Source organism: Mauremys reevesii, linkage group 4, assembly GCF_016161935.1.
Source record: "Mauremys reevesii isolate NIE-2019 linkage group 4, ASM1616193v1, whole genome shotgun sequence".
Taxonomy (NCBI): Eukaryota; Metazoa; Chordata; order Testudines; family Geoemydidae; genus Mauremys; species Mauremys reevesii.
This window is the reverse complement of record NC_052626.1, coordinates 94225406-94251142: the sequence shown is the minus strand read 5'-3', so window position 1 is coordinate 94251142 and position 25737 is coordinate 94225406. Positions and strand designations below refer to the sequence as shown.

Genomic DNA, 25737 nt, shown 5'->3' with positions numbered 1-25737 from the left:
AAATTTTACCGCGTTATAGGTGAACCCGCGTTATATCGAACTTGCTTTGATCCGCCGGAGTGCACACCCTCGCCCCCCCAGAGCACTGCTTTACTGCTTTATATCCAAATTTGTGTTATATCGGGTTGTGTTGTATCGGGGTAGAGGTGTAGTTGTTAAACAGGCTACCATATTTATATCCATAAGCCTCTGGAAATGGGTGTGAACATGTGTTGCCATCTGAATTTAGACAATACGTGTAATAATAAAAGTAATTCCTAGGTAACAGCAGAGGCCACTGTTACTGTTTGTATTACATTTGCCTAGACTAGAGCTACATGATGGTAACTTTCAGAAATCAAGATATAGCTGTGTCTATGATGAATTTTTGTGTCTCATGAATCAGGATTAGTATTCCCTGGGGAGGGAAGGGAGTGAGGGGGAGGGGTTAGAAGGATGTCTGTACCCCTCTGGACTCTCTGCGGAATGGCTCCTGAGGAAATGGCTAAGAAAGAGATCAACAGGAATGCCAAATTTCTGCTGAATAGGTTAAAAGGGTGAGGAAGCCTCTTCGGCAGCCATCCATGCGCAGAAGGCCCGCATAACATTTCTGCTGAATAGGGCCCTAAATGAAGACAAAAGAAACATAGGAAGCCAATCGTAACTTGAAGAGCTTTTCTGATTTTGCGGTTTCTTATTTTTACATTTGCTAATCTCCAAGGACATTTTATTATTTTCGGTGCAATTAGACATCCCTTTGGACATGCCAATGGAATGGAAATAAAGTATTACAAGAGAGTGAGTCATATTTGTATCTAATATATAAATGTAAAACATCCTAACTATTTATTTAATTATTCCTTAACAGCTCTAAACAGATGGATATGGTTTAGCCAATCTACAGTGAAAGTTACTCAAAGTTTTATATGTTATAAAAATCATCCTATATATAATGCCTGAGTTTTAAGTTATATATGTATATTTTAAAAGTTTGAAGTATTTTACATCCCACTAAAACTGATAGGAGCTGATTTTATGTCCCTGCTACTTCAGGCACACTTTAAAAACAGGAGTTTCAAAGCCCTTTTCTGGGTTTAGTCTACGAATGTAGATCATGCTATTTTGTTCGCAAAGATTTTATCCATCTTCTAGTTTCTCATTAAAGAGCTTTCACAATTCAAGTAAATACGCAGGAAATGGAAATCTTACCTCTGCAAGCGGATGCCAATGAGCAATCGGTTTCCGAGGATACGAGAGCATTTCATTCCAGTGGTCCCGGCCTAGACTCTCTGCATCGTTGCCTATTTGACACACTCCAATTACCTCATTGTGACCTACGCTGTGAAAATGTGCCATAATATTTTTTTCTTAAAATTTTACATTTGAGAACAAATATAATTTAAATTCGTTATAACAGACAATGATCTAGGATGCTGGGAAAACGTGATGAGCTACACAACACAGGTTTGAGCTTCATCCCTTTCTTTCTCACTAACAGAGATAATATACCAATAATTTACTCTTTTATATCATGTTAGTTCACACCGTGTGTGTGTTGGTTTTTATGAAGTAAATTGACAGTTGAACTTTCATTTGTCTACACTCCAATTTTAACCAACAGAAAAAGAGAAAAATAACTATACATCATACTTGTTCTGACTCCAGCCCACCCAAAGCATCCGACATGTAAAGACTACTATGTGAAATGGGATATCTGAACAAACAGTACACCTATTCCAAGGCACTTATTTGCAAATAGAATATACTGTGGGCCACATTTTCAGAGGAAATCTGAGTAATTAATATGCGTACAAATGGCCATTCAGAGTGCAAACTGTTCATTTGGACAGGCTATCATTACAATTCTAGTAAATATGTATGCAAATGAGGCATACAAAGTTATGCATGCAATTCTGTATCTCAAAAACTAAGACAGAAATGCTGTTTGATGGTACAGAGAATTGTAGCCCTCTGCTGAGACCTGCATGACAAAACATTTTTAATCAATACCACAAACTGAGAGAAAACTATGAGAATTTGGGCCAGCTTTTTACAATCTTTTGCCTCGTAAAATCTTGCATAGTAGAGTAACAGCTACAGGTATCTCACCGGTCATAATCCATAACTGCTATTGACAAGTTAATTTGGTCAATGTTTTCCGGAGGGACATCAAAGACTATGGCTTCATTGTAAACAGGATTGAGGGTATTCCTCTTGGTGGAAGTTTTCCTTTTCTTTAGGCGCCTTCCCTCGCACATTAAAGAAACCTTCACGTAGGGATCTGTGTGAATCATAATAAGCAGTTTTGTTCATTTAAAAATAAACACAGATGGAAAGCAAATGGAGTAACCTTTAATGTATGCCTATATCTATATACATAATTTATTCACCAGTACCTAAATTAGAATCTGAGCTCCTTCAATAATGAAATGCCTGGGAGGCGCTGGCAGTTAAAAGGTCTTCCTGGTTGAATGACTATAATGAACAATTAGATGTTCATTCAGGAAGCTGGGTTTTTGTATTGTGTCTTCTCAAAGAATGTAAAAATTTCCATTATGACACAATGTGCATTTCCGTGTTTGTAACAGTCTGTGTAATTGATTACATCTATAGCAGAAGTAGAACCCGGACACAATCAGATAATGTGGTCAGCGTTAGTGTTTGCTGATATGGAATTAGTTATGTTAACACTCTAGAAGTATAATAGTTTGAGTGGTGTACAATTATTGTTTTCTTTAGAGGTACAGTTAAAGCTGTGGGTGTAATAGAAGACTGCCCCACTTGGGGCACCTGTTTCATTGTAGCTCCTTTCTGACAGTACTGTTACCGCTCTCCCCCTTTGCCAGTGGATTGAAACAAGGCATCTGTGACCCCTCTGTAGCAAAATCCCAAACTGGTTTCATTTTGTTTTCAATACTGACCCTGAAACTAGTTGCTACAATGGACCAGTGGGCTTCATAATCTTGGCTCAAGCATCATTTATATCAGATTAATGGCTGTTGAGCCTCTCCATTGTCAGTGTTGGTTATTCTGTACCCAACCTGAACCCCAACAAATACCAGGCAGTGCAAAATTAAATTCTGTGGTTACAGTCTCAGCATGGCCACCTCCAAGTATTTAAAAGCCAGGCCCCTGAAATTCTTGAGGTCTTTACAATAATAAACTTTGGGGTCTTTTAAATTGCCTTCTAGTTTTTGAGCCTTTATGGTTCACATTTTTAAAGCTTTTCTTTGCAACTAGGATGGCTAAAATCATTTGTTAATGAAAGAATCTTCCTTAATCAAATAACTCCAAAGAAACTGGGGTTTTAAGAAAAACACCAAATATCAGAGGGATTGGAACCACTGAATCATATCTTTAATTCAAGGGGGAGAAGATGAAATTGTAATGTTGGGCATGAAAGAAATTCCTACCTGATGCTCCTGTTATGTCCATTGCCTTTAAATTCCTAGCCTTTATTATGGTAATAGTTAACCTGCCAGCTGTTGGAAGGTAGCAGAGTGAGAACATCAAGTCACCAAGATCCACATTGTCCTGTAAAAAAAAAAGTTTGTGAAACAATAATAAAACTCTCTCTCTCGCGCGCTCTCTCTCTCTCTCTCTCTGCCTAGAAAGGCACAGAGTAACTAATGATAAAGTATGTGTATTTAGGAAACTTAATTCTCACTTGCAAAGCACATGGCAGGAGCTGCTCAGTTCGTAGACAGAGTTTTGACACCAGCAGTACCATGAGTTGTAAATCTCATTACAATTTCGTAGCAGTCAGTAGTCAGACAGGAGCTGTGTCCTAGTGGTAAGAACAGGAGTAGGTACCTGGAGATCTTTGTTCTACTACTGACTAGCTGTATGATGTTGGACAAGTCTCTGGAGCTCTTTATGCCTCAGTTTCCCTATTTGCAGGGAATTTACCATAACAGGGTTCATGGGAGGAACAGCAAATTGACAAGGTAGGATAAGGTTTCATACAACTGCCCAGGACTTGTCAGGCCAAACATTGCAGTAGGGAAGGTCAGTGAAGGGAGCACCATCAGAGGTTAAAGTAACCTGGAGTAGGAGGTAGTGTAACTCTCCCTCTCCGCCAAAAGCAGAATGAGAACTTTCCTCTCTCTGGTTTGCAGGAGCAGCTCTCCCCTTGCAGCCCTCCCTTCTCCTTAGCTGGTGCAGTGACTGCATCCCTTTCCTGGTCACACATAGCAGTTCAGGTCTCCTGAATTCCAGTCCAGTGTCCTATCCACTACTTACACTGTCCCCTTCTATCTTTTTTTCCTTCTTGCAATGACCCTGTCTTCCCCCTTAGCTTCTTAGCCCTTTAACTTGTTATAGCTGACCTTTCAATTTAAAAAGGTCATAGAGTAGTTTTTAAACTAAGAGCTGGGGGAAAGCCGACAGGTGCGGAGGAGCACATGGTTCAGACAGTGACATCCCTTAGGGGACATCTATTAATGGAGATTCTCTATGTCCTAGTAAGGAGGAGAGGGTGGAAATACAGGTAGGATCTGATGAGAATGAGTCAAATGAAAAAAAGTCCCATTCAATTACATCGTGTAATGTCAGACAGCTAAAAAGTGACAAGTTTTTAAAGTGCTTATATGCACCAATGCTGCAAGTCTAAATAATAAGATGGATGAACTAGAGTGCCTAATATTAAATGAGGATATTGATGTAATAGGCATCACAGAAACTTGGTGGAATGAGGATAATCAATGGGACACAGTAATACCAGGGTAAAAAATATATTGGAAGGACAGAACAGGTCGTGCTGGTGGGGGAGTGGCATTATATGTGAAAGAAAGCGTAAAATCAAATGAAGTAAAAATCTTAAATGAACCAAACTGTACCATAGAATCTCTATGGATTGTAATTCCATGCTCTAATAATAAGAATATACATCTCTACCCCGATATAACATGACCCGATGTAACACGAATTCTGATATAATGCAGTAAAGCAGCACTCCGGGAGGCGGGGGGGGGGAGGCGGGGCTGTGCACTCTGGCGGATCAAAGTAAGTTCAGTATAACGCGGTAAGATTTTTTGGCTCCCGAGGACAGCGTTATATCGGGGTAGAGGTGTAGCAGTAGGGATATATTACTGACCACCTAACCAGGATGGTGATCGTGACTGTGAAATGTTCAGGGAGATTAGAGAGGCTATTAAAATAAAAAAACCTCAATAATAGGGGATTTCAGCTATCTCCATATTGACTGGGTATGTGTCATCTCAGGATGGGATGCAGAGATAAAGTTTTTTGACACCTTAAATGACAGCTTCTTGGAGCAGCTAGTCCTGGAACCCACAACAGGGGAGGCAATTCTTGATTTAGTCCTAAGTGGAGCACAGGATCTGGTCCAAGAGGTGACTGTAGCTGGACCGCTTGGTAATAGCAACCATAATATAATTAAATTTAACATCTCTGAGATGGTGAAAACACCACAGCAGCCCAACACTGTAGCATTCAATTTCAGAAAAGGGAACTAAACAAAAATGAGGAGGTTAGTTAAACAGAAATTAAAAGGTGCAGTGCCAAAAGTGAAATCCCTGCAAGCTGCATGGAAACTTTTTTAAGACACCATAATAGAGGCTCAACTTAAATGCATACCCCAAATTAAAAAAAACATAATAAAATCCACAAAAAAGTACTACTGTGGATAAACAACAAAGTAAAAGAAGTAGTGAGAGGCAAAAAGTCATCCTTTAAAAAGTGGAAGTTAAATCCTAGTGAGGAAAATAGAAAGGAGCATAAACTCCGGCAAATGAAATGTAAAAATATAATTAGGAAGGCCAAAAAAGAATTTGAAGAACAGCTAGCCAAAGACTCAAAAAGTAATAGGAATTTTTTTTTTAAGTACACCAGAAGCAGGAAGCCTGCTAAACAACCAGTGGGGCCACTGGATGATCCAGATGCTAAAGGAGCACTCAAGGACAATAACGCCATTGCAGAGAAACTAAATGAATTCTTTGCATTGGTTTGCATGGATGTGAAGGAGATTCCCAAACCTGAGCCATTCTTTTTAGGTGACAAATCTGAGGAACTGTCCCAGATTGAGGTGTCATTAGAGGAGGTTTTGGAACAAATTGATAAACTAAACAGTAATAAGACACCAGGACTAGATGGTATTCACACAAGAGTTCTAAAGGAACTCATATGTGAAATTGAAGAACAACTTACTGTAGTCTGTAGCCTATTATTTAAATCAGCTTCTGTACCAAATGACTGGAGGATAGTTAATGTGATGCCAATTTTTAAAAAGGGCTCCAGAGATGATCCCAGCAATTACAGGTCGGTAAGCCTGACTTTAGTACCAGGAAAACTGGTTGAAACTATAGTAAAGAACAAAATTGTCAGACACATAGATAAACATAATTTGTTGGGAAATAGCATGGTTTTTATAAAGGGAAATCATACCTCACTAATCTAGTAGAATTCTTTGAGGAGGTCAACAAGCATGTGGACAAGGGGGATCTAGTGGATATAGTGCACTTAGATTTTCAGAAAGCCTTTGACAGCTCCCTCACTAAAGACTCTTTAGCAAAGTATCAGAGGGGTAGCCGTGTTAGTCTGGATCTGTAAAAGCAACAAAGAATCCTGTGGCACCTTATAGACTAACAGACATTCTGCAGCATGAGCTTTCGTGGGTGAATACCCACTTCTTCAGATGCAAGACGATTCTTGCATCTGAAGAAGTGGGTATTCACCCACGAAAGCTCATGCTGCAGAACGTCTGTTAGTCTATAAGGTGCCACAGGATTCTTTGTTGCTTTAGCAAAGTAAGCAGTCATGGGATAAGAGGGAAGGTGCTCTCATGGATTGGTAACTAGTTAAAAGATAGGGAACAAAGAGTAGGAATAAAGGGTCAGTTTTCAGAATGGAAAGAGGTAAATAGTGGTGTCCCCCGGGGGTCTGTTTGGGGCCCAGTTCTATTCAATATATTCATAAATGATATGGAAAAGGGGGTAAACAGTGAGGTGGCAAAATTTGCAGATGATACAAAATTGCTCAAGATAGTTAAGTCACAGGCAGATTGCAAAGAGCTACAAAAGGATCTCTCAGAACTGGTGACTGGGCAACAAAGTGGCAGATGAAATTCAGTTTTGATAAATGCAAAGTAATGCACATTGGAAAACATCCCAACTATACATATAAAATTATGGGGTCTAAATTGGCTGTTACCACTCAAGAAATAGATCTTGGAATCATTGTGGATAGTTCTCTGAAAACATCCACTCAATGTGCAGCGGCAGTCAAAAAAGCGAACGGAATGTTGGGAATCATTAGGAAAGGGATAGATAATAAGACAGAAAATATCATATTGCCTCTATGTAAATCCATGGTATGGCAACATCACGAATACTGTGTGCAGATGTGGTCGCCCCATCTCAAAAAAGATATATTGGAATTGGAAAGGGTTCAGAAAAGGCCAACAAAAATGATTAGGGGTACGGAACGCCTGCCATATGAGGAGAGATTAATAAAACTGGGACTTTTCAGCTTGTAAAAGAGACAACTAAGGGGGGATATGATAGAGATCTATAAAATCATGACTGGTGTGGAGAAAGTAAATAAGGAAGTGTTATTTACTCCTTCTCATAAGACAAGAACTAGGGGGCACCAAATGAAATTAATAGGCAGCAGTTTAAAACAAACAAAAGGAAGTATTTTTTCACACAACGCATAGTCAACCTGTGGAACCTGTGTTATGAAGGCCAAGACTATAACAGGGTTCAAAAAAGAACTAGAAAAGTTCATGGAGGATAGGTCCATTAATGGCTATTAGCCAGGATGAGCAGGGATGGTGTACCTAGCCTCTGTTTGCCAGAAGCTGGGAGTGGGCGACAGGGGATGGATCACTGGATGATTTCCTGTTCTGTTCATTCCCTCTGGGGCCCCTGGCATTGCCCACTGTCAGAAGACAGGATACTGGGCTAGATGGACCTTTGGTCTGAGCCAGTATAGCCATTCTTATGTTCAGAAATAAAAAGTTGACAGACAAGAACTAATTAAGACACACTACAGGTTACACTCTAGGACCTTCTACTATTGGAATCCTCCTTACTCTTTTCTTTAAACACTCTCATTGGTATAAGCAGTCCAGATGTCTTCACTTCTTGGCAGCAGAAGTGAACACTGTGGATAAGTTGTTTGTGGTGACTGCGAAGCAAACAATTAAAGGGCATGACACTAGTACAAGATGTCTGGGGTGACTCACCCTGTTTAATGTCTCCAAACAGTTCACAGCACAGAAATAGACTGCTACCACACTCTTTGTGTCACTGACTCATTTGGACTGCTGGAAGATCAAAGTGGTGTTTGACAAGGTGATGTTTAAGAAGCCCTCAGGACCATAAGGGGTGTCACCACACTCAGAGGAAATACTCCTTTGCTGAAATCTGCATTCAGCTCTGGGTGAGGCATATCTGCTCTATCAAATTTCACTGATGAATAGTTGGACATGATTATTTTCTGACTGAGAAATTTTCCCTAAATGGTACATAATCACTGCACTGCTGCCACTTCTGGGGGGAAATGTTTCAAGAGATTGGCTGGAAGTTTCCCAGGTCCATGGGGATTCTGAGCTATACAATTTTCCCTCCTGTGATGCAAACTATGTAACTCTTTGGGGGAGAGAATTCCATGGTCCATTTACAGTAGTTAGTGACACCTTTTTGTGTCTGTATTCTTCAAGAACTTGCCCCCATGAACCAAAAAATTTGAGAAAAATTCCAAAGGAGGGATTATCCCTATCAAATTGCTCATGAGCTATGAGGAAAATCTGGCACACTAATGAAGCCTGTAATTTTGCCTTAAACACCACAAAGAAGCCTCTGCCCTTGTTTGTTTTAGTTGCAGATAGGATTTCCTATATTCTTTCAATCATAGCAGTGTCATTCTGTATTCAACCCTTGTATTCTACTCAGTGGCTATAAAATTCATTATCTTGTTACTGTCACTGGTTTATTGTGCCCACCACCCTCAATTTCCCTACTGTCTCCGAATTTATCAGCCTGCCGGATGCTTTCAAAACTTCAAAACCTTTCAGCAATTCATAGCAAGAAGAAAATATCATCTCAATGAGATACTGTGAAGTGGTTTTGAATATGAGAACTTCCCAGAAAAAATATACTTATTTTTATACACATATAAGTATGCTCACCTTACAGTTGGCATAGATATTAATAATGGATCATTAATTCTAGTGGACAAAAGCAGATTTCTGTAACTAACTGATTAAATACATTTTTATTTTGTTGTAAAGAACAGTCACAGTAGATAGAACTGGATAAATAAAAACAATGAATAAGTTTCAGTGGTATTCATTACTTTTTTGATTTGTTTTCTACAAACATTTCTAAGAGCAACTTTGCTCACAAGAACATTCACAGAAAGTGAAAGCCTAGCATGTAGTCATGAGAATATGTTCACTGGAGGTTTCAGGCCAGAAGAATTCACCTTTAAATTTCTTTATACAACATTCATGATTGAAACAATAATCAAATCAAGAAATGATACTGTCGCAGATTCAGGGTAATTGCATTGTTGACCCCCTATATGGTCTGATCAAGGAATGCCATCTCAGGCCTCTAGCTGTCACCTGTCTCTGGGTGGCATTCCAGGTCCATCTCTCTCCAGACCAGGGTTTTAGGCTGCAGCTGCCTGCAGTTGCCCTATGATTATCAAAAGTAAATTCTGACTGATGTCCAGCGTCTGTGCTTTGCTTGTCCTCTGAGAGCTATGCCCAGGGAATGCCAGAGCTTGCAAGTGATCACACAGCTCTTCCAAAGTACATTTATTTAAGGACAGAAGCATAGAGAGAAAACATAGCAAAAGGTCTAAATGCAACAAATGTACCAGAAGTCACCCATCAGTCCTATGGGGACCCTGGCAGATTCAAGTCCTCCCAACCCATCCGGTGGGTTTGGCCCTCCCTTGGACTAAAGGTCATGTCCATTTACTGAATCAAACCAAAGTCCCCCGTGCTGTTCCCTCCGGCCCTTTATAGCACAAGTTCTTTCTTTGTCTCCTGTTTCTCTTGGAACACAGCCTGTGCCAGTATATATAACCGAGGCCAGGGGGTGATACTTCTCAGAGCTGTGTATGGTCCCCACAGTCTGCACTGCAGTAATTACCCCACACTGGTTTTAGTTTTGGGAGGAGCTGTGGTAACTCTCCCCCATGGAGTAGAACACAATCCCTGGCCCATAATAATAAATATAACATTCATAAACTTCATACAGTAGTCCCCAAATATATTACATGTGGCTGCAATATCTGTCAGATACCATGCGACTTACCACATGGTACCAAATGGCCAAACACAGATCACAAATAGTAAAAGATACAGATGAAATAAACAATCAGTGAATAAACCTAAAGATGAAAATAAAATGTTCAGACAATTAGGAATGAACCATTGTTTGTGGGTGGTTCAGAAAAAGAACAAAGGGGATAAATTTAAATGATTGTCTGCAAATAGCTCTCAATTCTAAGAGCAAAGAATTTAAGGCTTTTAGAAGAACTGCAAGAGAAGAGCTTAAGAAACTACCCTGAGTGTACTTCAGGAAATTATCCTATAAAACATTTATCTTCCAGCTGTGTAAACCTCCTCACATTTGATAAGAGCTCTTAAACTATAAAATTATATATTTTGATTCAAACAGCCTCAGGAACAAATAGAGCTGGTTAAGATTTTTTTCAAAATCATAAAATTTCAATGATTTTTTTTAATGCTGACAAAAAACAGCAAAAAAATCAATATTTTTACTTTGTGGGGATGATATTTTTCAGACCGCTGTTGTAAAAAATACACTCCTTATCCCAAGTTCTTACTGTGCAGGAAACCTCATGCATAGTTACATGATAGACTTTCTTATTACTATGAGAGGATTAAAAAAATAATTTAATTCTAAGTGGTGGTAATTACAACAATACTGTGCATTTTCTATAGAATCTTTTTTATGTGAAGGATCTCAGAGCAGTTTTACAAATGTTAATTAAGCCTTAGAATGGACTAATGCGTGTGTGCACACAAACACACATGCATCAAGTCACTCGCGACTCTTGTGATCTTTTCAGGCTTTAAATGACTAGATTTCAAATTATTGTTTCACTTAAAAAAAACAGTCATAGTTTCAGGTATTACTTCTGCCCCTGAGACAACTTGCCAGTACATGTATGTATACACAAATATTTTTCTCTCCCTTCTTGCTGTGTGAAAGACCAATATAAACAGGTGGAAGATGACTGTCTGGTTATACAGTAGAAAAAAGTAAACTGACTCATTGGAACTCAACATAAAATGCTGTTAAATGCGCAAAGTAAGCAAACTGAAAATAAAGAGAACATAGCTTTTCTTTTCTCCAATCTTTTTCAGTTCTAGTAATTTTAGATGTTTGTAATAATAGTGAGTGGTAAAAATTCAATGCAGAAAAGATTATTTTAAAAATATTGATGCTGTCTCTTTTAATAGCACACAGTAACAATACATTACAGTTTAGGACATGGATTGAAGACTAGTACAATAACTACTTGAACCAACAAAGTCAATTAAGGTAGGCAGAATGTAACTGCTTGGAATTTGGCCAGAAAAACAGGGTTAAACGCAATGTCTAGTGAAAGAACTCTATCATCTTTAATAACCACAAGTGGTTAAAATCTGTTTTCTGTCATCTGAAAGATGGTTCCTCCAGTAGCATAGTGCCGTTCCACAGCAGTGTTTCAGTACTATTTCTGAAGGTACATAATGATGACCAGTCTATGTCCTGCGGTGGCTAGATGTTCCTTAGTGCTCCTCCTCCTAAGTACAGATGCATGTTAATCCTGATTTAACTAGGAGATCCCATGGAATCTCAGCAAACAAATGTGCTCACCAATCAATCAATATTTGATGCTTCCCAGTCTCATCAAGCACTTTTATTTTGGTGACTCTGGAGTTAAAATATTTCAGAGCACTGATTATCTGGGAAAGATTAAATTATTATCTTGCTATTGAAATCTCAAACGTTAGTAAATTTCTGGTGGAGTGAGCCTCATAATCTCTTTCCCATTCCCACTTAGCAAACTGCTATTTATTTTTACTGCAGGGTATTATATCTTATCATGTGAGAGTGCTGTTTCTATCACAGTCTCTGTCCCCGAAATGTTAAATTTGCTTTGGGGTTTTCAAGCCTTGACTGCTTATCAGATGATGCTTTTATGCTGAACCAATAAATGCAACTTGACACTGTGTTAATTTAAATGATGAAATAGAGAACAGAGAGAACAAATGGAGCTTTTTGGTTGATAGTCAGTGATGTCACAGAAGTGGCCAAGACACCCAGTAAATACATGAGTCCAGATATGTGTTTTTGTTTCATTTTGTTTTATTTGTAAATTCAGTTTCCCCGAGGCAGAGAATGTCTAGAGGATTATTGCATATCTTGGGTTGGTTTAATATCACTGAGCCTTAGGGTTTTGTGCCATGTACCATCACCTAATGTGGGCTGTAATTGTCAAGAAATGAACTGCATTTTCAGCTTAGAATTAACAAACTTAACTGGTAGGATTTTGAGTGAAGATTATGTTTTCAGTATGAGTTGGGTACTTCTATATTACTATGTATACAAAACAAAATATGGTTGTATACACATTATACTTTTAGGGCATTGTTTTATATTCTTGTTGTTAAAAGTGACTCAGTAAAATAACTCTTTTGATTTGATCAATGAATGTGTTTGTATTCAGTTTCCTTAGGCACTTCACAATTGACAAACATTTATTTTGAAATAGCTGACATATTAGTAAATTTTGGATTCCTACTTGAAAATAGTTCTGCATCAGTTATTGCAAAAACAGCTACATTCATATTTGTACAGTGCCAGGAGGGAGCGGTATATTTGGAATGAAGTTATTCAATGGTCTGGCTATGTTGTTTATCTTGCCCATGTTTCTCGATAAGCACTGTTAGGTAGATGCAGCCGATTACTCCAAAGTTGGGGAGCCTGAAGTTCCTTTCCTGAAAGGTAGTTAGTTCTGAAAAGGTCTCCTCTGCTCTGCTAGCCCACCTGTGGAATTTAGATTTTCTAGGATAAATGCATCTGTTTGCTAGGGTAACTGTTGTCTGGAGAACTCTGGCGAGGGTTGCTGGGAACTGAGCATTAAAACCTTCACCATTCTGAGCTGTGGCAGTTCCTGTCTTACATTATTCCAGGTTTGTGGAGCTCTTTGCAGAGATACAGTTTTCAGGCAAGGACAAAAAATTCCATTTTTGCAAACACAAGGGAAACATGAATTTTTGCTGGGGCTAAAGGGTTATGAAATCTTATCTACATCCCCACCACCATTTCACACTCCATTTTTACAGCTAACATTTGATCTACCATCAGAATTGTTTTAGAAGCTACGCAAATACGCTGGCAGTTTATTTCAAATGATTCTGATTTACCCAGAAATGTTTTCCTGATTTCCTTATGTAAAGCTAGTGTAGTGAGCACCTATCTTTAAATGTTGAATTTCACTGGTAATTCTAATACCTTGTTAGTTAATCTGTTTTTTCACACATTATTAATAGACATTCAAATTATTAATTTTGTTGGATGTTAGCCTGCAGGCTGAGTCATCCCCTAGTGCTATGTCAACAGTCTTCGTACTGGTTCGAAGGTGAGTATAGTTCAGCATTAGAAACAGTGAAATGTGTGACCGTAAAGAGAGCTGTGACAAATGTACTCCTTAATGGCTCCATTTCTGATTCCCTTGGGGCTGTGTTGAGTCAGACTTCCACACAGAGATCTGTAAATTACATTGGAGTAGGAGTTTTTTTTGACAAAATGGAAATAGCATTGCAGATCAGGGGTCACCTGTAGATCAACCGCCCCCTCCTGTGAAATCATTCATGTCTGAGTACAGTGGATATGCAGAATAGGTGGGAAGAGACTGAAGTCAACCTTCCTTCTCTGATAATGTTTGAGGCCTCGGGGAAGGTGCACTGTGCTGTGAGGCCAGACATTACATATTCTAATCTAGACTCACCTCTTCCACAAACTACCTTTAATATTTTTATAGTTCACAGTGCTTATCAGGCATTCTCAACATTCGGTTTGTATATTGTTATAACTACTTTGGTTAAGGCTTTGATTTTTGTGCGTGTGCTGAAATAGTTGTACTGGTACAATTTCCCCCCCTTAGGGCATGTCTACCCTTACCTCCGAAGTGATCGATCCAGCAGGGGTTAATTTATTGCATCTAGTGAAGACCCGATAAATCGATGGCCAAGTGCTCTCCCGTCGACTCCGGTACTCCACCGGAGCGAGAAGCATAGGTGGAATTGATGGGGAGCCTCAGCAGTCAACCTACCACAGTGAAGACACTGCGGTAAGTAGATCTAAGTACGTCGACTTCAGCTACGTTATTCACATAGCTGTAGCTGCATAACTTAGATCGCCCCCTATCCCCAGTATAGACCAGGCCTTAGTGTGGATGCAGTTTTATCAGTAAAAAGATGCCTTATACCATCATAGCTTATTCCTTTTGCCATACAGGAGTAGCTATAAGGCACCTTTATATTGATATTACCAGGAGGTTGTACTGCTTTGACTAGACTGGTCACATTAGGGAAGAAAACTACTAGAGCCTCCCCTGGGATAGTGATTGGGGTGTGCTATAGACCGCCGGGATCTAGCCTGGATATGGATAGAGAACTCTTTAATGTTTTTAAGGAGGTAAATACTAATAGGAACTGTATGATCATGGGAGACTTTAACTTCCCGGATATAGATTGGGGAACAAATGCTAGTAATAATAATAGGGCTCAGCTTTTCCTAAACGTGATAGCTGATGAATTCCTTCAACAAGTAGTTACTGAACCGACGAGGGGGGATGCCATTTTAGATTTGGTTTTGGTGAGTAGTGAGGACCTTGTTGAGGAAATGGTTGTAGGGGACAAACTTGGCTCGAGTGATCATGAGCTAATTCGGTTCAAAATAAATGGAAGGATAAACAAAATTGCATCTGAGACTAAGGTTTACGATTTCAAAAGGGCTAACTTTACTAAATTAAGGCGACTAGTTAGGGAAGTGGATTGGACTAACATATTTAGGGATCTAAAGGTGGAAGACGCCTGGGATTATTTCAGGTTGAAGTTGCAGGAGCTGTCAGAGGCCTGTATCCCGAGAAAGGGAAAACGGTCCTTAGGTAGCAGTTTTAGACCGAGCTGGATGAGCAAGCGTCTCAGAGGGGTGATTAAGAAAAAACAGAAAGCGTCAAGGAGTGGAAGATGGGAGGGATCAGCAAAGAAACCTACCTTATTGAGGTCAGAGGGTGTAGGGATGCAGTGAGAAAGGCCAAAAGCCGGGTAGAGATGGACCTTGCGAAGGGAATTAAAACCAATAGTAAAAGGTTTTTTAGCCATATAAATATGAAGAAAACCAAGAAAGAAGTGGGACCACTTAAAACTGTAAATGGAGTGGAGATTAAGGATAAGCTAGGCATGGCACAATATCTAAACGGATATTTTGCCTTGGTCTTTAATGAGGCTAATGAAGGGCTTAGGAATAGTGGCAGAGTGACTGATGGGAATGAAGGTGCGTGGTTGGAAATTACAGTATCTGAGGTAGAAGCCAAACTTGAACAGCTTAACGGTAGTAAATCAGGCGGCCCGGATAATCTTCATCCTAGAATATTAAAGGAATTGGTGAGTGAAATTGCAAGCCCGTTAGCGATAATTTTTAATGAATCTCTAAACTCGGGGGTTGTACCGTTTGACTGGAGATTAGCTAATATAGTTCCTATTTTCAAGAAGGGGAAAAAAAGTGACCCGGGTAACTACAGGCCTGTTAGTTTAACATCTGTAGTATGTAAAGTCATGGAAAAAATATTAAAGGAGAGAGTAGTTACGGACCTTGAGGTCAATGGCAATTGGGACAAATTACAACATGGTTTTACGAAAGGTAGATCGTGCCAAACCAACCTGATCTCCTTCTTTGAGAAAGTAACAGATTTTTTAGACAAGGGAAATGCGGTGGATCTAATATATCTTGATTTCAGTAAGGCGTTTGATATGGTACCGCATGAAGAATTACTGGTTAAATTGGAAAAGATGGGGATCGAAATGAAAATCCAGAGGTGGATAAGGAACTGGTTAAAGGGGAGACTGCAGCGGGTCGTATTGAAAGGTGATCTGTCGGGTTGGAGGGAGATTACCAGTGGAGTTCCTCAAGGTTCGGTTTTGGGTCCGATCTTATTCAATCTATTTATCACTGACCTTGGAACCAAAAGTAGGAGTGGGCTGATAAAGTTTGCGGATGACATGAAGTTGGGAGGTATTGCCAATTCGGAGAAGGATCGGGATATCCTCCAGGGAGATTTGGATGACCTTGTAAACTGGAGTATTAGTAATAGGATGAAATTCAATAGTGAGAAGTGTAAGGTTATGCATTTAGGGATGACTAACAGGAATTTTAGTTATAAGCTGGAGACGCACCAGTTGGAAGTAACAGAAGAGGAGAAGGACCTCGGAGTCCTGGTTGATCGCAGGATGACTATGAGTCGGCAATGTGATGTGGCCGTTAAAAAAGCTAATGCGGTCTTGGGATGCATTAGGCGAGGTATTTCTAGTAGAGATAAGGAGGTGCTAGTCCCGTTATACAAGGTGTTGGTGAGACCTCATTTGGAGTACTGTGTGCAGTTTTGGTCTCCCATGTTTAAGAAGGATGAATTCAAACTGGAACGGGTACAAGGAAGGGCCACTAGAATGATCCGAGGAATGGAAAGCCTGTCGTATGAAAGGAGACTTGAGGAGCTCGGTTTGTTTTCCTTAACCAAAAGAAGGTTGAGAGGAGATATGATTGCTCTCTTTAAATATATCAGAGGGATAAATACCAGGGAGGGAGAGGAATTATTTCAGCTCAGTACTAATGTGGACACGAGAACAAATGGATATAAATTGGCAGTCGGGAAGTTTAGGCTTGAAATTAGACGAAGGTTTCTAACCATCAGGGGAGTGAAATTCTGGAACAGCCTACCGAGGGAAACAGTGGGGGCGAAGGACCTCTCTGGCTTTAAGATTAAGCTTGATAAGTTTATGGAGGGAATGGTTTGATAGGAGAACGTGATTTAGTCAATAGGTCAATAACGTGCGACCACTGGTAGTTAGTACCGAGGGTCAATGTTGAGATATTGAAAGTCTTTTTCCTGAGTGTCTGGATGGAGAGTCTTGCCCACATGCTCAGGGTTCAGCTGATCGCCATATTTGGGGTTGGGAAGGAATTTTCCTCCAGGGTAGATTGGCAGTGGCCCTGGAGGTTTTTCGCCTTCCTCCGCAGCATGGGGCAGGAGTCGCTTGCTGGAGGATTATCTGCTACTTGAAGTCTTTAAATCAGGATTTGGGGACTTCAACAGCTGAGTCAGGGGAGAGAATTATTTCAGGAGTGGGTGGGTCAGCTTTTGTGGCCTGCACTTTGCGGGAGGTCAGACTAGATGATCATAATGGTCCCTTCTGATCTTAAGTTCTATGATTCTATGATTCTATGATTCAGTATGATTTTTACGTGTAAACAAGCATGTACCAAGAGAGGGCTTATATTTCTTCCTGGGAATAGGAATACAACCAATGTCTCATTCCCTTGGCCACACTGCCTTTCAGAACAAGCATGCCCAAGGTTCCTGACACCCAGCATTCCACTGCTGTCTCATCAAAGAGTTGTGTAATCCACAGGCAAATATTATGCTGCATCTGCCTGTAGTGCTTACTCCACTTAAAGCATAACAGCCAACACCTGTTACCTTTAGCTCAAGTAGTAGAACTGTTTGGTATTCAGCTGAACGTCCTATAGTTCAAACTATTTATTAACACAGGGTTATGGCTATGCTAATGAACCATGTGAGAAAAATGTGGTCACATAATTAAAGACTGTATCATAATCCATACACACAACTACCTTAAGATTTAGCAATCAAGTTTGAAAAAGTTATTCCATAATCTTCGATGCCTTAGAGCACTGATAATGTTTCTTTTGGAAATAGAACACCTTATTTTTTCTCTTAGGTGTTAAGATCTTATATTGCCCAGAATCTGAAACCTGGTGCTTTTCAGACAACCAGTCACGTAAAGATTAGTTTGGTTTAAAGCAATGTTTGGAATTATGAAAAATCTGTCTTCAATGGCAAAAGCTAATGTGTTTTACTGTCTACAACCTCAGCTGCATGGTTGGCAAAGTGTTACTTACTGTTTTATATTACTAATGTGTGTGTGATTGGAAAAATAAATAGTGGCATCTCTGTGGACCAGGAAAAAAAATCTTCCTGTTTGGGATAGTTGTTGTAAATTTCAAGATTCCATTTGGACAAATATTAATTGTTACATCAGAACATACAAAATGCCAAATACAATAAAATTCAGTACAAAATTCTGATGTAAAATAAGCCGTATCACCAAAAAATTGCAAGTGTGTTGGCTAAAAAATTAGGCATTTTTAATGAAATTCTGGGAAAATATATTTTGTCATTTTCATTTATCTTTGGTCCCTGTATTTGGATTTGAGCTTGAGAGTCACTTTCTCAAACACAATGTAAACCTCTCCTCTATTCATTACTGGTGGTTGAAGGGCATGTCACAAGATGTAGCCAATTGGTAAGGCTACTGACTGTTTTGTCTCTCAAATGATATCCTAGGTGCAGAGCCATATTAACAATGTTCTATAGGATAGGACTCTGAACTGGGATACAAGAGACTTGGGTTGAAGTCTTGGCTCAGCCACAGATGTCTTGTGTGATTTTGGACAGGTCACTTGTTTTATTCTATGCCTCAGTTCCCCGTTTATAAAATGAGGGATAAAGTTCTTCTACTTTTCTGGTGTGTTATGAAGATAAAGTCCATTAGTGACTGTGAGGTGCTCAGATACTGTGGTGATAAGGGACATATAAGTACCAGTGAGAGTAGGAACACTCACAGGAAGTGATGTGTTTTATTATTGGTGCCGATGTTGCTCTCAAGTCAGATACATACTGAAAGAGCAATAGTACTTGTCAAAGGCAATAAGGATATGGGAGAACGTCTTTATAGTTTTGAACTAATTGTGCAACCCATCTAAAGATTTTGCATGAGATGGCAGGATCTTATATCACCTCCCCTGACAAATTCATACAGAAAATGTCCCTGGAGTTGCAAATCTAATTTTAAAAGGGAAAAGTCTAGGTTTCAGTATACCAGATATCTATAGGCACTTTGTGATTGTGTGCAAGCTAGAGACCATATGAATAAAAATGACGCAAATACAAGCATATTTATCAGCAACCAGACAATTTCATTTGAACTTTTGAAGCATGTCAAGGACTGCCAACATTTTAATTAACTGCTACTGTAATATTAGGTAATAATCTTTTATTTTTCAAAAACATAGCCTCCTGATTTATTTTTTTCTCAATCAGCATGGGGCATTAGTTTGATTTAACCAATAAATCCTCCTAGTTCAGTTAGTCCTTAATCTTCAGTAGAATTAATGGAATTATGCGTCTCTGCTGCAAGATAAAATTTTACTTTATGTCCTTCCAATCTTTGGTAATGTGGGCTTTGGAACTATTGCAGTGATTTATTTAGTGGAGTTACACTCAGTTAAGCTGATGATAATGATGTATACATATATAGTACAATAACTACAGATATTACATCCAAATGAATGCAAAGTATACCATAAATCTGAAAAATGCTGTATGCTTTTTGGGAAATCAGTTTCTTATATTGGAGATGAGTTGTGTTGTAAAGTCTGGATTCAGATTCATGTATGTTCGGACCTGCATTTGGTTCAGATCTACGTCCAGGATACACACATTATGAAAATTTCCTGCACTACTCAACTTGAGTTTAGAATCTGATTGTGAATGATTGTGCATAACTCTAAAATCTTTGATTTAATTTACAGTATAAATTGATGACATTAGTTCTACATTTTCAGCCATTTCACTGTAGTATTTTCCAAGACATTAGAGAATTTTTTTCATGAGTTTTATGCATCAGAAATGTACATGAAAAAGAACTCTGGTTAGTAAGCTTTGATTTAAATTGGATTTGTACATCACTAGAAAAGTGCCAACTGCATTCTCATTAGATTTTCTTTAGTTATCTTAACATGTGATTCCCTCTCAGACTGGAAAATTCTATTTTCATTACACCTTAAATCAAATAAAAAAATCAGTTGGTGTAAAATAGGCTTCCATTAATGCCTCAATCAAATTATATTTGAAGAGAGATGATTAACAGTGACTTGTGAAAAATCTGAATGGCCTGTCTTTTATAATTATCCCCTCCATATCTCTGCTTCAGACTATATTTGATGTTTTAAGTAATTTGTAAATGACATTTATTTTCTTGGTGTGATAGCAATTGTATTTCTTTTATTTTAGAAAATGAAAATGGATAAGTAGACAAGCTTTTAGAATTATATGTTAGAATGAGTCTGGTTTTATTTGCTAGAAAAGAGTATAGGGAAGAATTCAGTTCTGAAACTTAGCTTTACTTAATTAAAGAAAAAAATCACAAAAGGCTGAATTATCAGGTAGTAATTTGCCTACATTTGATCCTGGTTTTAAAGTACAGTATAACTTTTGCTACAGGCAATAGAGAATCATAGAATCATAGGACAGGAAGGGACCTTAACAGGTCTTCTAGTCCAGTCCCCTACACTCCTGGCAGAACTCAGTATTATTTAGACCATCCCTGACAGATATTGACATATATACTGTCAATTCATCCAGCATGCTTGTGCATCTATGTAAAGAAGCCAATATTACAAGTGATATGAGAGGACAGGATTGATTTCCTAGTGTTTTACCCACTGGTTCGTCTGTAGTACAGGCAGCAATTATTACCCTCTGGGTAATAAAAGGGAATTACTCTCTAATAAAATGCTAGACATGGAAGTTTCTTGTGTGACAGACACCACAAAATACATGGTTCAGCACAATGCATGTTTTGAAACAGCATGGGGCATCCTGATACTCCAAAACAAATGCAATACAGAATAGCAAGCCCCTCTGATGTGTGACTCATTCATTTCCATGAATGAGTCACATGAGGGAGCATGAGCATTTGAGTATGGAGATGATATAACATGGACAGACTCAATGTTTATTGATCTAGTTTCTAATTACGCACTTTGTGAATAAAAAGTACAAGTTTTGTGTCATTTTTAGTAATGTATATTTTTGTCCATTATATAACTGGCTAAAGAGCATTAGCAATGAAGGAATGAAAAACAGACAAATGGTATGTGGACAATCCTCGATTATGGTGAGCAACAGAAGTTATTCCACATAATTTCTGTTCTATTTATACACTGGAAAAAATACTTTCCATCTGACAGAAAAAAAGCTCTACCTCATTATTCAAAAAGGTATTTTCACTCTGGAAAAATGTATTTTAATTCAGAGTTTGTTTATCTAACAAAAAGATAATAATGTTGCACCTTTCAGCATCTTTCATCAGAGGGTCTCAAAGTGCTATATGGCACTAAGGGATAAATTCTGACCCCCATGCTTAGTCTGAATAGCTGAGCTTGATGTTGGGAGTTCCCAGGGGACTGGAGGAGGAAGGAATCCTTCCTGCAGACTGTAATAGTGGATCTGCACCATGGCTGCCCCCTCAGCTCTGGGACTATCTCTTATCTTGCGGTTTAAGACCTATCACTCTAATCTGAGACCTTTGATGTAAAATCGATAGTTCCCAGTGGACTTCATGGAGTCTGTGGCACTTTTCCTTTTTCGGGGGTCAAGACTACCTGGGGAAAGGCTTCTGCTGGCCTTGTGCTTCCTGCTCCTTTGGCGACTTTGGTTGGTGGATCTGCAGAACACAGGATCTACTGGCCTCATTCCAGCTCCTTCCCCAGTCTGCCTGTGCCTCACCTCAGACTCAGCTGCATGGGAGCACTCAAAGAGCAGTCTTCCAGAACATGCAAAGGATGCATCCCTTTGGGCAGGCTCCCCATATCCTTACCCTCCTTTCACTGTAGAACTTCCTGCATTCCGCTGTGTTGAGGGTGAAGGAGCAAGACTAGGCCCTAACTGAGTTTAGCCTCCGAAGACCCCTCTGAAGTGGGTATTGTAAATAGTAGTATTCCCATAGTCCAGGATGGGAATCTGAAGCACAGACAATTAAATGACTTTCTCAAAGCCACTCACTGAGTCATTGTTAGAGTGGCAGTACAGTGGATTTAACCCACCTCTTTGTTCTCTGATGCTTTCAATTCCCTTATTCCTTATTCCCACCAGAGCCCACAGAACCGCCTCCTTCCCCAAAGGTTTTTTTGTGTTTACACCCACCCAATATCATGACCACTTTCCTTTCACAGGCAGCACCTTACAGCACAATAGCAAAAATCCTCCAAAACAGAATTCTGTGATCCATTATGGGCTGGTCAGCACAGAAAGCTCAAGATTTGTGCAAGTGAGACCAAGGGATATGTTCTTGTAATGTATATACATTTGAGAGCAAGTCCAGATAATACTTATGAGAATAATATGCACGTAACCTGCACTTGCCATAATGTCATTCATAAATGAAAAACAAAGTTCCATTCTCAGAGCCACAAGATGAATCTTGACTCTGATATTCTGTTCTCTCGACATACACAAAACCTCCATGGTCACAAATTTATGTACTGCAGTTGTAATAAGATGGCTGAGAATTGGAGATGAGATCTGCCTCACAAATCAGAGAGCAGAATATTGCCTTTAGTGGTCCATCTGCACAACATCTGGTTTTGTCACAGATCCAGCTGATATTTTGATAGTAAATTATTCTTCATTAAGGGCCTGATTCACTAAAGCATCCCTGTTCAGCAAAGCACTGAAGCACATGCTTAAATCCCATTGACTTTAATTGGACTTCAGGGTTGTGCGTGCTTTGGTGAGTCAGGGTAATAGTGGATTTTAATTGATTACTCTGGAGCTATGAACAGAGATAGATCTTGAGGTGTTACAAGGTAAAATGGTGAGTTGGGGAGCCAGAGCTTGCAGTGAACAATACAATGCAAATTAGCAATTAGGTGTGAATAAAAAGATGGAATTATTCATTCTGCTTGTGTGTGTCACACGCTGTGCTAAAGTTATTCCACAGACATAACTGGTAATGGGGAATTCTGAAAACAAACTTCTCTAGAGAGCTAATAGCTCTAAAGTAATCTTTGCCTCCTGAACAAACTGAGATGTAAAGAAGGTTGGTGAGAAAATGAGTTGTTTCATAAGTTATTCCATGTATCACTGTTGAAGTCAGAAGGGGAGATCAGTTAAAAGCAATGTGATTCAAAAAGGCTGATAAGTCTCTCACTGAATGACATCTGTGTTGTGCTTAATGAGTCTTAAGGTGTTTTGCTTTCTTAAATTTCATGTTTTAGTCCCACATTTTGTTACTTGCTGCCTTCCTGCCAGTAGACAGTGTGCTGTGTTTGATTTTAAAAAAACAGAACAAAACACCCTCATTTTCCAGAGACCACAATGTGTCCTTTGATCATTCTGGTTCTCTCTCAGGGAAAAAGCAGAGAAAACTTTCAGGGGAAAACAAAGTGTCTTCCTGATTATATGATTCATTTAAAAATGAAAATTTCATGTTCTCGAAGACATGAATTAACAAGTGAGATTCTGGCAAGGGATAACTGCTCCTCCTCCTCCGCAAATATCTCTTGCGTCACATCCATTCATAAATGCCTGTATTTAAAGCTCTCCATTCTTTGGTATCGTACTTCACAAGCCTTTACAATGGAAGCACTGTGAGGGTGGATTAAATGGTTTCATAATGTTAAACCTTTTAAAAGAGAGCACTTTTCGTGCTGAAGTCACTGCAATATTTCTCTTAGAATCATAGAATTCAAGATCAGAAGGGACCATTATGATCATCTAGTCTGACCTCCTGCAAGATGCAGGCCACATAAGCTGATCCACCCACTCCTTAAGCAAGCGACCCCTGCCCCATGCTTCGGAGGAAGGCAAAAAACCTCCAGGGCCACTGCCAATCTACCCTGGAGGAAAATTCCTTCCCGACCCCAAATATGGCGGTCAGCTGAACCCCGAGCATGCGGGGTTGGCATGAGTGTAATTCTTTAGAAATGTTGACAAACTGAAGAAGAAACTGCAGCTCACTTTGAAATATTAAGTGTTTGAGTTTGGAAGAGTATCAAGGTGGGGGGAATGGATAGCTCAGGGGTTTTAGCATTGGCCTGCTAAGCCTAGAGTTGTGAGTTCAATCCTTGAGGAGGCCATTTAGGGATCTGGGGCAAAAATCTGTCTGGGGATTGGTCCTGCTTTGAGCAGGGGGTTGGACTAGATGACCTCTTGAGATCCCTTCCAACCCCGATACTCTATGTTTAGAGAACAAGTTGAAGAAAATTTCCAATGGGAAACATGAGGGTTTTGGTGGTAGGTAGGTAGAGATGGTAAGAGAATGCACAGCGCAAATCATATAGGTCCAGGTTCCAGATGTCAGTTCAGGTAAAAATTCCCAATGGGGAGATCTGAAGGAGCATGCAATAATTTCCCAAAATAAGTGGCAGTAGGTCCAAGGCTTGAGACATTTAAATTGGGTCAAGTACTGAGGAATATACAGTCATGTACAGAATAGTCACATGTTGGTAGACAGTTGGACAGGATGGCCCACTAAGTCCATCTCTAATTTCTATGAAATATTAAGCTTGAAAAAATAGAGAAAAGAGAGGTTACTTCCATTGTGGCACTAAATATCTTACAATACAAATTAGCAGCTGACCTATCATAGGTATCTTAAAAGAAAACTCTCAGTGGTAGTCATACAGATATAAGGAGAGGAGATTGTAAACTCCTGTGGTTTGAGGGCCAAATTTAGATCTGTTATAATTTGAGGGCTTAATTTGAGTTTAAATTTTCACCATCACTAAGAGGACTGGAACTTGTTCAAAATAAAGCAGCAAAACCACCCTGTGGCTTAAAATCTACTTCTGCTATATATTCAGGTACATGTTGTTCTTTGCCAGTTCCTTCTCACTTCTATTCTGGTACAAGGTGAAAGGAACTTTTATTTCTCTCTGTATACTATTAATTATACAGCTAAGAAAAAACATGTAAAGGAGGAAAATGTTTGTGAAAATTAGTTAATTAAAGTATTTGCATCCAAAATGTCATCTTTGTCAACATTTGGTACTGATGAGCTAAACTGAAGATGCTGAGATCAGTTAAACTTGTATGTGGACAAATGCAGTGATATATCAGACCACCCTCAGTTGAGTGGCTCTGTATGAACGTACACACTTGCCAAAAGCTTCACACACTGCTCTGCTTCCTAACCAGTCTCTGCTAAGAAATGAAGGACCATGGGGATAGAATTACCCTTTCACACCTGAGAATTGAGAGCGATCAGTCTTTATATAGGGTGAAGTCTAATGGAATGGCAGAGCTGTGTGGAAAAAGCTTATGTTAATACAGTTATGCTACTAAACCTGGATAAAACAAAAGCTGTGGACAACACTGTTGACAGTCACTTGCCTTTCATTAGCATTGAATTGCTTCCTCTGAACTTGCCACCTGTGTTGAATAAAGCAGCTTACTTACTCTTATTCCATTTGTGAAAATCTAATTTGAATCAGATCACATTGAAAAGGATAGGAACTAAATACTTGGGTAGTATTGAGTGAGATGGAGAGAGAGGCAGCCGGTGAGAGAAATAGAGATGTCATTTTCAACCTTTAAAGGCAACTTTTGTAAGTGCTAAAGTATGTATTCATTATGCTTACATTAGGATAATTTCCTTTCCACTCAGAACTAGCACAGACT

The 25737-nt window shown here is 39.2% G+C and overlaps 1 protein-coding gene across 1 annotated transcript in view; it reads right to left on the bottom strand.

The window, feature by feature from the left end:
* Positions 1-465: 465 nt before the first annotated feature.
* The window catches only part of SYT9 (synaptotagmin 9), a 121983-nt gene continuing 96711 nt past the window's right edge, over positions 466-25737 (bottom strand). Inside the window, exons 4-7 of the mRNA XM_039537206.1 lie at positions 3393-3513; positions 2089-2260; positions 1189-1318; positions 466-604 (exon numbers count right to left, since the gene is read on the bottom strand). Of these exons, the coding sequence (XP_039393140.1) occupies positions 497-604; positions 1189-1318; positions 2089-2260; positions 3393-3513 (531 nt within the window). The 3' untranslated portion in view covers positions 466-496. The remainder of the gene's footprint in view (positions 605-1188; positions 1319-2088; positions 2261-3392; positions 3514-25737) is intronic.